Source organism: Prionailurus viverrinus, chromosome B4, assembly GCF_022837055.1.
Source record: "Prionailurus viverrinus isolate Anna chromosome B4, UM_Priviv_1.0, whole genome shotgun sequence".
Lineage (NCBI taxonomy): Eukaryota > Metazoa > Chordata > Mammalia > Carnivora > Felidae > Prionailurus > Prionailurus viverrinus.
Genome location: NC_062567.1, coordinates 97,592,501 through 97,610,933, shown reverse-complemented (window position 1 = coordinate 97,610,933; position 18,433 = coordinate 97,592,501). Strand labels below are relative to the sequence as shown.

General features: G+C 34.7%; 1 protein-coding gene across 4 annotated transcripts in view; it reads right to left on the bottom strand.

The window, feature by feature from the left end:
• The window catches only part of ZDHHC17 (zinc finger DHHC-type palmitoyltransferase 17), a 105,131-nt gene that overhangs the window by 9,813 nt on the left and 76,885 nt on the right, over nucleotides 1-18,433 (bottom strand). For 2 of the 4 annotated variants that reach the window (XM_047866617.1, XM_047866618.1), the window contains 7 exons: nucleotides 18,000-18,124; nucleotides 16,846-16,908; nucleotides 13,836-13,929; nucleotides 12,877-12,960; nucleotides 11,466-11,623; nucleotides 10,679-10,773; nucleotides 4,973-7,875 (listed from right to left, as the gene is read on the bottom strand). In XM_047866617.1, the coding sequence (XP_047722573.1) occupies nucleotides 7,737-7,875; nucleotides 10,679-10,773; nucleotides 11,466-11,623; nucleotides 12,877-12,960; nucleotides 13,836-13,929; nucleotides 16,846-16,908; nucleotides 18,000-18,124 (758 nt within the window). In that variant the 3' untranslated portion in view covers nucleotides 4,973-7,736. Of the gene's footprint in view, nucleotides 1-4,972; nucleotides 7,876-10,678; nucleotides 10,774-11,465; nucleotides 11,624-12,876; nucleotides 12,961-13,835; nucleotides 13,930-16,845; nucleotides 16,909-17,999; nucleotides 18,125-18,433 lie in introns of those variants that run through there. The other 2 variants (XM_047866619.1, XM_047866620.1) reach the window with 2 other exon arrangements.

Sequence of the window (18,433 nt, the reverse complement as noted above, 5' to 3'; positions counted from 1 at the left end):
GTGTGACATTTTTTAGACTCCACTCTGACCTGATACATGGTAACTTACTAAACCCTGGAAACTGAAGTGATTTCCTCAAACATTTCAATCCTGCATAAGTTACAAAGAATGTTGCAGTGTCCTGACACATTCAGCTGGCTCACGTAGAAAAGGAGGCACCAGACTATACACAATATTTTCACTATTTCCCCAGAAACTTTTATCAAAGACTCAATCTAACCTTTAATTTCAGGGGTAAGGTGTGAGATTGGTAAAATAAACCAGCATGACCAATGAACATATCTTCATCTTGTCCAAAGCCTATTTTAACATACTGTATTGCTTATTTTGAAAAGCTACAGCGGTTGTGCTGTGTATGGCATCAAAAACATAAGCAGAAACTTAGTGGGAAGAAATCAACTGAGGATGTACTAGGTGAAAGAATTCATGCTTATTTATATCATAGCCTTGAGCACCTCACGTGGTCTTAGAAGACAAGTTCCACTGTGGGAGAGGGTAAGGCCTCTTTGTTAAGCAGGCTGGGGAAGCTAATCAACCATAAATGAAGATAGGCTGAATTGAAGAACAGTTATGGAATAACTTCTAAATCTGTATGTAGTAGTTTTAGAACTTGCCCACAGATTCTTTGACATTCCCAACAAAACACGGAGACTAATTCCCCTCCCTCTGAATAAAGGCCAACCTAGTGACTCATTTTTAACACAATATGATAGACAAGGCGAGGTTAGAAAAGGCAATGGTTTTTGCCTGCCTCTTTCCCTTTGGAAGTTTAATCTTGGAACTCAGCTGCCATGTTCTGAGGAAGTCCAAACCACATGGAGGTATTACAGCCATAGCCTCCACTGAGAGATCTCGACCATCAGCCAGTATTAACTGACATGAGTGAGCCTTCAGATTATTCCAGTCCCCGGTTTTTGAACATCCCAGCCCACACCAAGTGGAACAAGGTGAGCTATTCCTGTTGAGTCCTGAGCAAACTAGAGATCTGTGAACAAAAACACCATTTTAAGCCACTAAATTTTTGAGAGGTTGGTTAGGTAGCTACAGGTAACCCAAATGTAAATATTAAACCATTCCCCACACAGAACCAACATTTCCCATACCTACTAAGGTTCCCAAATTATATTGGAGATATTAGTAGATATCTGAAAGGAAATTACTCTAAACAAAGCTGCCAGGTGCCTACTAATTTGAGGTTTCTACCCAATAAACAACCTACTCAAAATTATTCTTAAATTGGGAGCCATAACAAACAGCTCCCCCCAAAATGTAAAATTAGCTACCAGTGGTTCTAGGAGTGGAAGAAGAAATTTGGCTTTGTTTAGGCTCTGTTCTGGGAGGAATCACTTTCATCATTTGGAATAAGTCAACAGGGTAGCCCAAAAGTAATCCAAATGTGTTATTAAAAGTGCTGAATGGTAAATAAATACTTTTATTTTTAAAGTGACCCAACTGGGATGTTTTCAGTCCCTTGTGGTGGTTTGGTATATTTGAGGAGGGCTGGGAACTCTAGTTCCCAAAAATCTTCAGGATCAGTTAAGTTTAGCAAGTGTTGCTGCTACCAATCTGTATCAATACACACACAGCTGTAGATTCACAGGACACACTAGCATAATGAAGGCCTTGAGAGCATGTGGTTGAGAAGTCTGTTTTAACTCGAGAGCCTTTAGTTGCACATGGAACCATTAACATTAAAAGAAGCACTGGGAATCTGGTCCACTGGTTCTCAAACTTTTTTTTTTTTTTTTTTTTAAATCTCAGGACCCCTTTACATTCTTAAATTGTTGAGGAGCCCAAGGAGCTATTGTTTATGATCAATTACATCTACCAATATTTTCTGTATCAGAAATTAAAACAAAATTTTTAAAAATGTGTTAACTCACACTTCCACTTAAAGCAAAATGAAAATAACAGGCCAGATTTACCCTCTCACTTGAAACACCAAAACCACAAATTACATCGGAAAAAAAAAAAGTTTTCAGGCCTTGGACAACAGGCAACAAAGAACAGTGATGGGGAAATGAGATCAGTCTTAGGCTTAGCAGTCTCACTAGTTTTGAGAGTTTCCAAGCTACAGCTGTAGTGCAAGGAGGGAAAACACAGGTGGGGTTGGGAGGCACCCCAAGTTGAGACTGAGTGGAGTCCAGAAGGGCCAAGGAAGCTAGAGTTCAAAGGACCTGAGAGAGCCGTACAGAAAAATAACTTCACAGACATGAAGAGGACAACCCACCCCCCACCTTGCAAGTCTTCAGCCGTGTGCTGATAGCGCCTGTGAGGTAACTGTCCAAGACCAGAGAAAAAAAGCAACTGAAAGACTTAGAACAAAGTCTGGTGCTCACATGGAGCTGGGAATAGTTCCTGTTCATTGCCACCAGTGACACGGGGAAACACAATTCTTGGGGCTTTCGATGGAGTACATTGCTCTTGCTCATCTCAACAACGGGGAATAATTAATCCTAAATTGAACATTGCTCAGTCCTGCCTAACCAATCTTGCTAACAACAAAATCTGAAAGAACTGAAGCCTCCAAGTAACTGCATCCCAGAACAAAGCTCTGCAATTTTTGTAGGAATACAAAAATATCCAGTACTCAATTCATAGTGTCTGGCACCAAATCAAAAATTACTAGTCATCTTAAATAAAAATTTGAAAAGAAAAAAAAAATTACTAGTCATGCCAAGAAGCAGGAAAATACAACCTGTAACAATGAGGAAAAATCAAAACCAACCCAAGCTGACATAGATGTGAAAATTAGCAGGTAAGGATATTAAAAGTTAATTATGGGGCACCTGGTTGGCTCAGTTGGTTGAGCGTGACTCTTGACTTTGGCTCAGATCATGATCTCACAGTTTGTGACACTGAGCCCCATGCTGGGCTCTATGCTGAGAGCAGAGCCTACTTGGGATTCTCTCTCCCTCTCTCTCTGTTCCTCCCCTGCTTACTCACTCTCACTTTTAAAAATATAAAAAAAATAAAAAGTTAATTATAAGTGTACTCCATCCATATCTTCAAAACAGTAGAGACAGAAGATATAAAAAATGGTCTAAATCAAACACTGTAGGTGAAAACTATGTCAGAGATGAAAAATCCCCTAAATGCCTAAATAGTATTGACAATAGACTAAACTAGACAGAAAAAGATTTAAGTGAACTTAAAGACCTGAAGACAATCCAAACTAAATACTGGGGAAAAAGAGAATTTAAAAAGTGAACTGACTGGGTCACCTGGGTGCCTCAGAGTTAAGTGTCCAACTCTTGATTTCAGCTCAGGTCATGATCTCAGATCATGATCTCAGCATTGGGCTCCGCACTGGGCACGGAGTCTAAGATTCTCTCTCCTTCCCCTTCTGCCCTTCCCCGTGCTCTCTCAAAAATAAAAAATGAACTGATCGTGAGCTGTAGGACAATCTCAAGTTGCCTAATCAATGTGTACCTAGAGTTTCCTGAGGGTGGGGGAGGGAAAAGGAAAAATATTTGAAGACATAATAACTGAAAATTTCCAAATTTGATGAAAACTGTAAACCTACAGATGCAAGCCAGCAGCAATGAGGCTTTCTGATGCTTTGAATGGAAACAGTCCCTCTTTTGGATTACTAGAAACACTGCTATTAAAACGTATTGTTCAATCGAAGTAAATGTCTGATGACAGATGTTCAGGTAAAATTTATCCAAGCAAAAAATTCATACTCCAAAGGCAAAAAGTTTTCTAAAAGGCACATCTGGTTTCCTTGAGTTTGTGACTTAGCTGACCCTGATAAAGGAACATTCTGAATATCCCACTTGGAATTACAGACTTTCCATTTTGTAAAGTCACACAAAGATATTTAATAAGTAACTCTTAATACCAACAACTTTATGAAACTGAAGATTTACTTTTTGACAAGAAGCTAAGATTTCTTGTCCTGATATATACCACTTGTTTCCAGTTATCTCTATAAACTCTTGGAATCTGGTATCCTTATCTTGGTACAACCTACCAATCTTGGGAAGGGCTGGGAGATCCATGTAAGTCAACAATGAAGGGGAGAAATATACCCGGAATGAAAATTGATGGCTTGTTGCAGAATTTGCTTTATTTTTATACTTGTTCAAAATATTGTTCCTTGAGCTCTACACAGCTCTGGAAGCATTACTTTAAACATCATAAAATAATTATGAAATGAGTATTAATTATTCCAGTCTGAAAATACTTAATACCACTGGGTTCTCAACCCATAAACAATCATGTGGACATGCACATGCAGGAAAAGGCACCTTCACAATTTCTCCTTTTTAAATTCCCCAAAAAAGAAGTTATGATGCATAGCTTTTCAAGTGACTGAGATCAATGTTTGGTAGGTTTCCTTTTCCAAAATTTTACCACAGTGTCTCTAGATAATACTTAGATTTAAAACTTGGAGATTCATACAGTCCTTGAGGATCCTAATTACTCTATGGAATCCAAAATTCTTAAAGAAAAATTTCCTTTTACTTAAAAAGTATTAATTACATACATATACATAGACACGGGATTAGAGTTTTTTAAAATACTACCACCACCGGGGCGCCTGGGTGGCGCAGTCGGTTAAGCGTCCGACTTCAGCCAGGTCACGATCTCGCGGTCCGTGAGTTCGAGCCCCGCGTCGGGCTCTGGGCTGATGGCTCGGAGCCTGGAGCCTGTTTCCGATTCTGTGTCTCCCTCTCTCTCTGCCCCTCCCCCGTTCATGCTCTGTCTCTCTCTGTCCCAAAAATAAATAAACGTTGAAAAAAAAAAAAAAAATTTAAAAAAAAAAAAAAAAATAAAAAAAAAAAAAAAATAAATAAAATACTACCACCACCTTTTACTTTTGCTAATTTCTAGTCCTCCCACTTGAATCCTAGTGGTTCCAGATACAAATATACATAATAATCTTTTCAATATAATAGGTTACCACTACCCAGTGTCTCGTCAATTTCTTGAAGTGAACTGAACGAAATAACAAACAAACACACGCTTAAGAGTCAATATTTATTCTGATTAATATTTTACAAAATTTTAACAGATTTAATTTATGTAAGGAGAGCTAATTTATTAAACACTTTACAGGTTTTTCTTTCCACAGAGTAACACGGTAAGTAGCAAAATAATACTTGGCACAGTTATAAATAAAGAAAATATAAAATAAAAATATCCATAGCTTAAGTATAATGATACTGCTTTATGCCTATTAATATTTCAAATAAATTCCTGGGAACAAAAATGTGAAGGAAAAAAAATCCAAAGAAGTAATTCATGTTCCGGGCTGAGAAGTAAGTTCCTATTTGCTAGAAGTATCCAATTAAGCTGATATGAACTATTCCCCAAAGGGTCACCTTCATACACAACTTTAGAACTGGGTTAAGCTGGTTCCACACACACGACTTATAAAGTAAGTAAACGGACGGTACAGTACACTGCTGCATAGCTGGCTCCTGGCTATCTGACCACCTGACCATCTCTAAACTATAGATCTTACCGGCACTGCGAGATGGTTAGTACGAAAGCATTAACATTGCTAGTATTTTCCACGTACTTCTGTATCTAGAGTATCTTTTCTATTGAACTGAAAGACATCTCTTTTGCACTGAAAAGAATATTGTACCACAAAGAAAGAACATGGTAACAACATTCTTATCCAAACTCTTGAGAATACCACCATTATATTCGACTGTTAATAAAAATGTATCCAATAAAAATTGCAACCGAGTCTCCACGTGAAGTGGCTCAAAATACAAAAAATTAAAACAAATTCTAGCCTTTTATAAATAACTTTGAATTTAAAAATTATCTAAAATTTCCCCCAATTAGTAGTCAAAACTAGCAGAGACATTTGTAAAGTTAACCAATTTTTTACATTCTATGACAAAATGGCACAATGCTATTGCCACCCCACACCCATCTTTTCCCTTTTCAAAAATAAAGTACGTATGCCAATTTTCTAATATTAAAACACTCAAATACACTAAAGGTAATCTTTCTGATGTGTGACTTATGGTCAAAGAAACTACTATATAAAAATGGTACTTGGAAATACTGAACATCAACTATATACATTTTCACTGCTCCTCTTACTAAGGCAAGGGGCGGGTATACCACTAGATTGCTTTAATACCTGTAATCTGCATTTTACAGAGAATACTAATTTTACCAAGCTTCAGACATGCAGTGGAACTTGCAGGGTATAATGCCTATTAACAGCAATATTGAACATCACTAGAAGCTCATTAGGTTATCTCCCTTTTCTTTTTGGTTGGATAAAATGAAATGAGCAGCTTTGAATACACTAACACATACAGACACAAAGAGAAAACTATTTGATAAATTATTTATATACAGATACACAATCTTTACACTGGTCTAGGATCTGTCATCAGTCTGACCACCCTTTCCCCACCCTCCCCCAAGCCCATTCCCTCTCACAGCTTTCCCACAGGTTGCTCGAACCACAGTTTGCTACAGCACTTAAGAGGACTAAACCAAGTCTCACTCTGTAAACAATATTTATGGAAGCAGTGACTAATAGTTCACCGTGAGAGTATGGAAATGCTGCAACAAAAATTGATCAGTGCATCACATTTAACAAAGAAGATCTTTCTGAAATGGTTTCAGACAGCATTAACAAACCTCAAAACATTCAATATTGGGGAAATTGAAATAATCTTGAGGATTAAATTCTTTCTGATAGGTCATTTTTTAAAAACCAGAATATACCATTAGCTTTTCTTTTATTCACATGTGCTATATGTACAGAGATCATGCTCCATTTTTAGCTAAACTCCATTATTTTGTTTACAATTTATTTCGCAGCTCAGAATTCTAGAAGTATATCCATTTATCTCTATTACTGAGAATTTTGCATGAACTTATTTGTTCTGCTTTGAAATTACCTCAACTCTTAAAAATTGGACTGTTTGCACATCAAATTAAATTCTAATTTATGCTTTACTGGATAGTATGTGCTAGTATTCTATGAGGTGTATCATGCACTTAGTAGGGCTTTTAAGTTTGAACAAAATAACATGACTTACTATACTCATGCAAGTGCTTTATTAATCAGACCATAAAACCTCAGAGCAAGGTTACTACAAATTATTTCACTGAACTAGAAATATATCAGCATTGCAACAGCTGATGGCAATAAAATAGTGTTAGCACATATTCTTGTGAACATTATTTTCTCGTGCCCTTGAAGACACATTACAGTAGATCCCTAATAAAACCACATGATTTTGATCACAGTATTTACATGTACATTCTAAAATGTACATAATACTAGTCTGAATCAATTTGAGACCATTCTCCTGGAATTAAATGCAATAGTCATAGTACAGTGCATCATAAAATTTAGCCATAAATCATAAATTTAGTTTTAGCTAGAATTGAACATTTCTGATCAGTATACCATGTCTATCAACAGAATAAGTTCAGAATAAGTTCACTCTTTCTTCGTGAAAAATGTTATGAGAACAAAACCAAAAAGTTGAGTATGTTGTGAATTCCCACATTACGAACCATTAAAATTCCTTTTTATGATCTTTATTCTTCCCAGAAGTGGCAGTGTGCTCTGTCCATGTTTACTTTTGTTAATAAAGTGTTGAAAAAAAGACTGTAAAATCCACTGTTAGCCCTACGTATAGCATGCTATTGTTCAAAAATGTGGATTCGAGTGTGAGAGAGACACGGACAGACACAATTTTCAGGCACCACTCAGCAATATGCTTCATAGGATAAAGATGTTGCTACACGAGCTGGTACCCAGATCCTGATATTTGGTCATATTCTATTGTATACTGCCTGGTCCAGTCCACGATAACAGGACGAAAGAGGCCACAGCATCGAAATTCAAAGAAGTCTATAATGTTCCTTACACATCCATGGCTAAAATATCCCCCCAACAAAAAGAAAAAGAAAAAGCCTATTAGTACAATAATTTGATATATGAGTTTAATTTAATTTTGGTGTTAAATATATATTTTTCTAAACTTAAAAACTCAGGTTACTTTCCAGAAAGAACCTGTTTGTTTATAACTCTACCAAATATACATGCATTAATGTTTCTTCATAGTTCTGCCAACACTAATTTTTCTTCTCTCTTTTGTTAATTTAATGGGTTACACAATTACATTTTAAAGTTATTCAAATCTGCATTTCTTTCATTCCTGTGTCCTATGTAATTTTTTTTTATAAAACTCTTCCTTGATGGGCAGCTCTTTGGCAAGGAGATAAACTCTATCCAAAATTGAGAAAGTAAAAGGCAAAATGATTACAAACAGCATGAATCTGGCAATGTACCTAAAAGTAACAATTTAAGAAAAGAAATGTCAAGGGTAAGAGTTCAGGGAATTTTAGGACTTGAAGAATACCTCTGGAAAAGCAGTCACAGTTTTCCATTTTATATAATAATCGTGACTATGGGAGAATTCCCAAAACTATCCAACTCCCTTATTTTTGCTTTCATTTAACGGTTTGTATGCTTTCCAGAAGCATGCAATAATTAATAGCATCACAAAAAACTGAAGGCCAAGTAGCTTGAGTAAAAATCAAAAGTTTTAAATACTTCATATAATTAGGAAACTACTACTTTTCAGCATCAAACTAAATGTAAAATTAAATATATACATATATATTTGAACTATATATTGAACTATTTGAGCTATATATCTGAACTACTGAACAGCATAGTCTCTTTAATAAATGATGTTGGGAAAACTGGACAGCTACACACAAAAGAATGAAACAGGTCCACTATATTATGCTGCACACAAAAATTAATTCAAACTGGATTAAAGGCTTAAATGCAAGATATGAAACCACAGAATTGCTAGAAGAAAACATAGGTGGTCAGCTCCTTGACATGGATCTTGGCAATGAATTTTTTAATATAAACCAAAGCAAAGTAAACAAGTGAGACTACATCAAAGTAGAAAGCTTCCGTACAAGAAAAGAAACCCTCGACAAAATGAGAAGGCAACCTACTGAATGGGAAAAAGTATGTGCAGATCATATACAATAAGGGATTAATATCCAAAATATATAAAAAACTCCTACAACTAAAGAGCAAAGAGAACTCATACAACTCAAAAGAAAAAAACAATTCAATTAGAAAATGGGCAGAAGATCTGAACATTTTTCCAAAAACATAGAGATGACGAACAGATACATGAAAAGATGCTCACTAATCTTCAAAGAAATGCAAATCAAAATCACAATGAGATAGCACTTCACATCTGCTAGGATGGCTAGTATCAAAAAGACAAGAACTAACAAGTTTGGTGAGTATGTGGAGAATAGGGATGTCTTATGCACTATGGGTGGGAAGGTTAAATTGTTACAGCTGCTAGGAAAACAGTAGAGTCCTCAAAAAAACTAAAGCTAGAACTACCATATGATCCAGCAATTCCAATTCTGAGTATTTGTCTGGGAAAAAAAAAAACAAAACACCTCAAAAAACAAAAAACAAGAAACTAACAAAAAAACCCCCACTAATTTGAAAAGATATATGTACCCTCAAGTTCACTGCAGCATTATTTACAACAGTCATGACATAGAAACAACGTAAGTGTTCACTGATGGATGAATGAAGAAAATGTGGTATGTGTATGTACATACAACACACACGCGCGCGTGCAATATTATTCAGCCATAAAAAATAAGGAAATCTTGCCATTTGTGACAACATGAATGGACTTTGAGGGCTTCAGACTAAGTGAAATTAATTAGAAAGATAAAGACAAAAACCATATAATCTCACTTATATATGGAATCTAAACAAACAATACCAAGCTCACAAGGAATAGACTGGTGATTCTCAGAGGGCTGCAGGTGTGGTGTGGGCAAAATAAGTGAGAGGAGTCAAAAGGTACACAGTTATAAAATTAATAAGTCATGGGGATATAATGCACAGCATTGTGACTACAGTTAGTAGTTCTATGTTCCATATTTGAAAGTTGCCAAGACACATCTTAAAAAGTTCTTATCACAAGAAAAAAAATTCTGTAACTATGTATGGTGACAAATGTTAGCTAGACTTATGGTGTTGGTCATTTTTCAAGATACACAAATATCATTATGTTGTACATTTGAAATGTTATATATTACACCTCAATTAAAAAAAGGAAATATAAAATAAAACTATGTCTATGGAAATTTTTCTGTCATTCAAAGGACAAATAAAATAATTCACACTGAAAAGCAGCTGCCCTAGAGTCTAGAAAATTTCCCGATATACAAATTTCAATTGATTATATTTTAAAAATCATATTTCAATTCTCTGGATACATTCATTTATCAGTGAAAACTTGTAAAAACTTATGGCAATGTTAAAGCTGAATGTTAATGTATAAAGATTTCTGTTTATACCAAATGTTAGTAGATGAATAGAGTTAGAATTGTGCAAATAAGAAAAAATATGTTACAAATTCACATGCAGTTAATGTGATGAATTCTAAAGTTATGGTAAACTAACCAATGCTATGTCTGGCAGAAATCTTAGAATTCAGTAGGATTTCTAAGCTATTTTACATATTGCTAACCAAAAGAAAAATTCCCTGTTTCATATCCTATTGACATACCTAAAAAAAAATATTTCTCTTTGATGTATTCACTAGATATTTGCTAAGTTTGGTTAGTAAGGAATTTTATATGCCAAAATAAAATATTAAATTTATAAACATGTACGTACTTGAATGGGCTTTCAATAGATGTTGTTGTGACTTTAAAGTGCTTATATCTTCTGGCATTCATTCTTTCATTTGTAGTGATACCTAAACATGATATCTAGGAGGTAAGAGAAAGCAAACCATTAACTCCCTCTGATGGAAAATAAGTTTTAATGTAAAAGAAGTTAATTCTCAAGGGGGAAAAAGTGGTGAAATTTGTTTCTGTTTTTCCATTAGGAGATTATCAAGCTTGTTTACATGGTATCACTTTGACTCTGGTGAAAAGTAGCCAGTTAAACACGAAAAATGTTTAAAGCACAGGTTATTTGGCATTGGGCTTGGGGAGAGATGGACACTATGTACACAGACCACCTCTCCATGAGCCCCTTTAAAAAAGAGCTTTCAAAAAAATTCTTAATTTAAAAAAAGACTCTTGAATAAATACTGATATTTGTAGGTAATAAAACATTATGAATAAACACAAAACTAATGGCATCATCGATTTGAGCTCATACCTATATCCAAATGGATATAGCTGAATCAGGAACAACAGAAATACATTTTGTCACAAGTAGTATTGAAAATTCATAATATAAAAAAATTCATACTATAAGAAGGAGAGGAGGAGGGAGACTGGGAGCTAGAAAGGAAAAGTAAAGAGTAAAGGAAGAGGAAGGAAACTGAGTGGAAAATTTTAATCCTTGAAAAGCTGGATTGGTTGGAAACAGAATGCATTATTATCTTTCAACAAGGAATGGAGTTTTAAGAGTTGTCAGCACACTAAAGAACCAGCCATGTACTTGCACATACCTGGTACATCTGACACATGAGTAATACAGCCACCCACATGAAATGAAAAATACTGTTCAGAAACATCCAAAACATCCAAGGTGAACATGTAGCAATTTGAGTAATATAAGTCCAAAATCCATCCTTGGTGTAAGTGGTCTCACAGTGGAGTCCCCAGTCTAAAATGAGAACAGAAGTTTCACATTTACTCAGTAATCATCCAACCACCTCACGAAGACAAGACAACTGCAAGAGGCACCACTTAGAAAACATGATCCAAAAGTCTAGATTTAACCAATAACTTTCGATACAAATTGTTTATACTTTTATACTTCTAAATAATCCCTTTCTACATCAGTGAAAAAATCAGAGCAAAGATAGAAATGGGCAAAGCAGCAATCTTAAAAAACAAAAAAACGACTGTACTTAAATAGTATAGTTTTTATTTGATTGGCATTGCCTACATATAATGATTAACATCTTTATACAGAGACAAGGTGACATGCATATAAGTAAAAAAAATTTTTTTTTGGGGGGAACATATAATAAATACAATGAGATCACCTCCGTGAGAGGGGCTTTTTCCAAAACAAAAGTCTCCTCTTTGAGAGCTGCTGCCATAAAAACTACTGCTGCTTTAGGCCGTATTCTCTCTCTAGTGTGTTGGGCCAGAAGTTAGGTCAAGATCTTTTATCAAATATTTCTCTCCATTAATCTCTATTTGAGGAAGTAGCCTCCTTTTTCATCAGGGCAATAACAGACATTATTCTTAATATCTGTGGGAGAAGAGGACTAGGAAATCATCCTTCCAAGTCCTATTTTTAAGCCAGGCTATAATATATATTATGATAAGTACCACCAAGCCCTGAAGCATAGCAACTAACATCTTCATTTAAACCCTTCTCAAACCATGTTCTCAATATAAAAAACAAAACAAAACAAAAACATCATTTCCTCTATACCCATATGATCAAGTGAATGGCAATTTATTCTTAAAAGAGTAACTTTTAATATTCTCCAGTAGGCAATAATTACACCTTACTTTTCAAAATATTTCAAGTTCTGTGTGAAGTTCACTATACTTTCCCAACTGTCTGGTAAGGAAGAGCAACTAGCACAGTCACAAAATCTGTAAGCTACTAGAGTAAGGCAAGCACGTGATGTGAAAAATGTTGATGTATTTTACCCAGAAGCTTTGCAAAGCCTATTAGGCTAACATGTTTTTCAGAATTAACTATAATTCTGTTGCTTATGCTATATGTTGAGTATGTTTATAGTTCTATATCTATTTTTTCCTTATGCTTCAGTGCAGTAAGGTGTCCAAAACCGTTAATTTTTAGTTAAAAGACTTATCACCATTATATTTTGCTAACATGGTAATACGCAAAAGTATACAATTGTCTTAAGAAGGTAAAAAGCTAATTGTACTCACAAGAAATACAACCATAAATCATCCAGCAGATCATAAAAAGCAAGAAGAATAGGTAGCCCATAAAGTATCTATGGTTGCCTGCACCTAAAGAACAACACAGAAGCAATTTTTTTCAGCTAAGAAAAAACAACTAGAAATACACCTTTTGGGGATGGGGATAGACAAATGCCATGAAAGGTGTGATACAATTTGGACAATAAACACATACATTACTTACTTGATTAAATGCTCCTCAGGAAAATAAATGTTTTAATAAAAGTCTTAAAATAAGAATGCTTGTAACTACACGCAAAGATATAAGGACTGCAATGACATTCATTCTGAAGTCAAGAGTCCCAATGAGCCAAATGAATCTCAATTCTGAGTTTTAATGTACTGTTTTGTTTTGTGAGGTTTAAAATAACTCTATTTTATCTTTATTTGTATAAACCTTATAATCCAACTTTTTAAAGGCTTCTTCTCAACGGTTATGCAATCTCTGTAATGTTTCCCTGCTGTCACCTCATAAAATCCTTAGGGTTATCTCTCAGACCACTTAGCTCACCTCCTTGGACCACACCATTCTTGAGCACTGAGGTATACAGAATTCCATCGGTCATCCCTCTCTGCTTCTGTACACAACATCCTTCCAGATATTTTTATTGCCTTACTTTCTTCAGCTTAACTAAAACACAATACTATTCTGCCTCCTTATCGATTTCACTATTACCCAATAAAGAAAACAGGAAAGAGGCGGCACCAGAAAGAACTGATAGAGAAATATCAATCATTCCTAGACACTGGTTTTATAACTTTCTCACAGCTGAGTTGCTGTTTTATCAACCAGAAGATAACTGGGAGGAATGGGGTTGTAGTAGGGTGTAGGAATGAAGTTTCTAACATCTAATTTAATACTGTAATTCATTAGTTACCTAGAATAACTTAAATGAACATACCTAGAAATCATTAATAAAACTTACCTACACAGTTACCCACCCATGGGCAATGATGATCGAATTTTGCTATACAGCGGTTGCATACACCACAGTGTTTGGACCTCACTGGTTTCCGTATCTGTTAACAAGCATGTTAAAAGATTATGAAAGGCATTATACCGAAGAAAGGAAAGCTGAACATTTATTTTCTCAAAATACAATTAAGAAGAAAACAAAACTTTATTTCCAAAGGAACAAAATAAAACAAAAACCACTATTGTTTTCTTCAATGGAATTTCAACTGCAACAACAAAGAAAAGACAGGATAGGGCTAGTGTGGAATATAAACTCCTAAGAATGGGGCAGAACCATAACTTTACAAAAGTAATTAAGAATCACAGACCTATTTGCTATTGTAATGAATGGTACTATATTTAATTCACATCCCTCACATTTCTGATTAAAAAAAATCACTCTCCAGGCTTCCAAATGAAAATTTATTGTGATTAATGGTCATGATACTGGTTCTTGTTTAATAAAAGGAAATTGTTCCTTAGTAAAAGGAAGGTCAAGTTCGAAGTGAATAAAAGAACCTCTTAAAATTCAAAGTCATTAGGGGTGCCTGGGTGGCTCAGTCAGTTGGGTGTCGGACTTCAGCTCAGGTCATGATCTCATGATCCATGAGTTCGAGCCCCGCATCCGGCTCTGTGCTGACAGCTCAGAGCCTGGAGCCTGCTTCCAATTCTGTGTCCCTCTTTCTCTGCCCCTCTCCCACTCATGCTCTGTTTCTTTCTCTCAAAAATAAATAAATGTTTAAAAATTTTTTAAAAATAAAATAAAATTCAAAGTGATTAATAAAATGTCTTCCCAAAGTTAACAAATCTAGCAAAAAGCAATTAAGTGTACATATCTTTCTCTTTCAGTGGCTCCTGAGATCTCGGAGATTAAGGTACAGCATCTTTTCTGCTGAACTGCATGACCCATCTGAGAAAGTACACCATGCTTAACAAGTTTAGGGAGTCCCTATTACTTGCAAAAACATAAAATACATTATTCAGCTCTTGACAAGTAATAAAAAAATTCATGTTTATGATGCCATACTATTTTAAGTATTGCGAAAAGTTTCTCTATATTACTCTGAATCAGTCAAGTGACTAAAAGAACTCATTAGTGACCTCCGAAGGGCTATCCAGACCTAATGCTGGATACGTGACAAGAGCTAGTTATCAACCCATGCCAGAAACAAAATCTATAATATCCTTCACTGGTGTTTCAAAAAAAACCGCTGCCATTTCTCTTCTAGTTTGCAATAGGTTAGACACCATTCTGAGGTACTAGGAAAAAAGCATAGGTGGACTATGTGGTCCTTACATGTACTAAAGTGATCTGTGAACCCTTAAAAAAAAGCGCCACTTATTTTTTACCACAGATATGAAACTAGAGCTATTTAGGAGAAAGAAGAAGAATGTATTAAACAAACTCTACCCCCACCTCCAACCCTCAGCTACATTTCCCCTTTGGGCAATACTTGTCAATGAATTCTGAACAAACACTGACACAAGGCTCCTAAACATGACAGGCTCCTCAGTTCACTTACAGAGTAATTAATTCAGTTTTAGGAAATTCTGATTTATATATGTCTTCTTAGGGACTTGTCTATTCATCAAAGTGAAGGACACCGATATTATGACAGCTACCTCTGTCAGTTTGAATTATCTATCCAGAAGTACACAGCTTACAATAACACAACATATAACAAAACATTTATACTATGATAATAAAAATAGTCTTGTTCTTGCCATCAGATATTTATTTAACAATGAAATATACTGAGTGACTCTATAAAGAATCTGTTTGCCATATGGCAAACATATCAGCCAATTCATTCTTGGCTTTGTAGAACAAAATAATATTTCCAAAGAACAGCGGAATATAAAAATGTTCTGAACATTAAGGTGCCAATTCTGTAAATTAACCATTGTAAAGCATAGAAACAAAAACCTTTTTATAAAGAATGATTGAAAGTGCAAGAGAATCTAGTCAGCACCCTAAAGTTGTTACCAAAAGTAAAGCAGTATACATTCTGAATACTGAAAATCATAACTGTTTGGTCAAAGAATGTTAGGTGAAACAACTTAAAGGATCTGTAGAGTTACAGCTCCATTTCAAAGACCCACTCCATAATCCTGAATTAAGTCAATGCTCTTGTTATTATTCACATGTTAAGACATTAGTTCAGTTGTAATGTATATCTTAAAAGTATAAAAGAGCATTTAGTTTCAGGTATGATTTAGGGATTATTTCTATTTTTACAAAGGAAAACATGGTTTAACCACTGTGGCAGTCTATAGATTTTTCACAAGAACTAATCATAAATATTAAGAAAATAATTAAAACACAAAACAGTATTATGCTATAGAAATCTGGGATGTCTATGAAAATAAACAATGTCAGTATTACTATACTTGATTCCATAAATAAATGCTATTTAGTTTCATTTATATCTTTCTTTATGACCTGGTTTAAGATGACAACTTTTCATATCAATGACAAAACAGTGCTCAAAGCTGCAAAAACACTCTACTACAAAGAGATAACTACTCAAACGGAACCATTTTATAGGCCTTGTTGTCTTTAAAGTTATCTAACAGATTTTCCCACTGTGACCTTTAAATAGAATAAATTTTTTCTTAAAAATACCTGGGAAAACAATATTAGAGAATCATAGTAAACCTTGTTAGTACTTTATTGCTTAGTTTCTTTGTTGAGTTACATATTAAGAAAGAAAAAGAGATTAAGGATGAATATGAATGAATGGCGCCTCGAATCAGAAGTATAGTCCAGGTCTACCACCAGGGTGAATAAGCAGATTGGGAGGAGACATCTTTTTACCATCTTTCTTCTTGTACTACGGTCTAAAATGCACTTGTGGGGGAATGTGGAGGGCCTGAAATGTGCTCAGCAGAAGAAACTGTTCTCCTTGTTCCCCACCCCTTCTATGCTATGCCACTGCCATGGGAAGAGAAAGGAAAGAATAAAGAAAAAAAAATACTACCAAACAGGTACTGCAGAATATACTGAGGTCCAGACTTCCTGTCTCTGCAAGTTCAACTATTGTCTGTGAATTAAAAAATATATATATTTTATTCAAACTGAACAATGTTCACCAACTATAGTGCCATCAATATGAATCACTAAACATGATGTTCATTTTTAATTAACCAATGTTTTCAGTTCAAAATAATAAAATCTTTCATTCATTTACTTCTGCTATTTCATTGTAATGTGAACACAGGAATTTTATTTCTTGGATATATGAAAACAACTCTAAACTTAGGGGGATACTCCTCTGAGAATACAACTAAGTTACCTACCCTAAGAACAGGACTATATAGGCTGTGATGACTAAGACATGAAAATAAACTTAAGTTCAATAAAGAACTGAAATCTTCAGAACTGGATTATGACTAAGAAAACCTAGCAAATGAATTAGCAGTAATGTCTAAAGAAAACTAAATATAAGGGTAGCAACCTCTCTGCAGCCTAGAGAAGGGGGGATTAGTCCCTAGGAACTTGCTAGTGCTCTAGTCTTTCATAGACAGAAATAATTCATTAGGATTTGTTTTGTTTTCAGAGACTGGATAAAATAGCTCTTAAGATAATTTAACTGCCTCCAGTCTAATTCTCTTATGTGACACCTTCAGACTGTCAATTTGGTTTCCTAAGTACCTGAGCTTTAGGTGAGAGGTGCTGTGGATTAGATATAGATATAGATATAGATATACACACACACACATATATACATGCATATATAATGTGTGTGTGTGGTGTATAAAAATATTATTAAAACAAAATATGTGCACTATCAACCACTTTTTTGGTCTTCCAGTTACACATTTAACAAACATTTACTGAATTCATTATTATTTGCTGAGGGTTTACAGAGATGTTTAAAATATTGTACTCATCCCTCAAAGCAATCACAATTCTTATAAAGGACAGAAACATGAAATTTAAAAATGTCATGGAAGTGTAAGGACAGGCATTCAGGAGTACCGAGGGTGAGCAATAATTACGCACAATCTCAGTTTGGTTTGAAACTTCTTTTTTATGTTCTAAAAGACAGTTTCTTTCTTTGTACTCTAATAACTGGTATAAATACTGATAATTTCACAAACACATGTGACTAGTTAGATTCTATCTTGCTACCTTTTTCTTTTGTTCTTCTGTAGCTTTAATAATCCCTGGATCTGATTTCCAAGATTTTCCAAAATTGTAGAAAAGTGCAACACTATTGGCAAGGAATGGAAGATGGATAAATAAAAAATTGAGATGTGACTAAAGTTAAGGAATCTAAAGCAATGATAAATGAATTACTATTATAGGTAAACTTATAATCTGTAAAATTTTACCATATGTGCTCACATGCGCGCACACACACACAAAACACCTACCAATAAAAAAAAAATACAAGCTGATTTATCTATTATTACATCAAAATAAATATGCTTTTAAATTATGTTCATAACTGAATGGAAAAAGTAAAAATGTGATTTCTTTATAAACTTTAAGTCATGTAGGATTGGCTTATCTGACCCTTTAAAAAAGTCAGTGATGCATTAAAAATTCAGTGAATCATTATT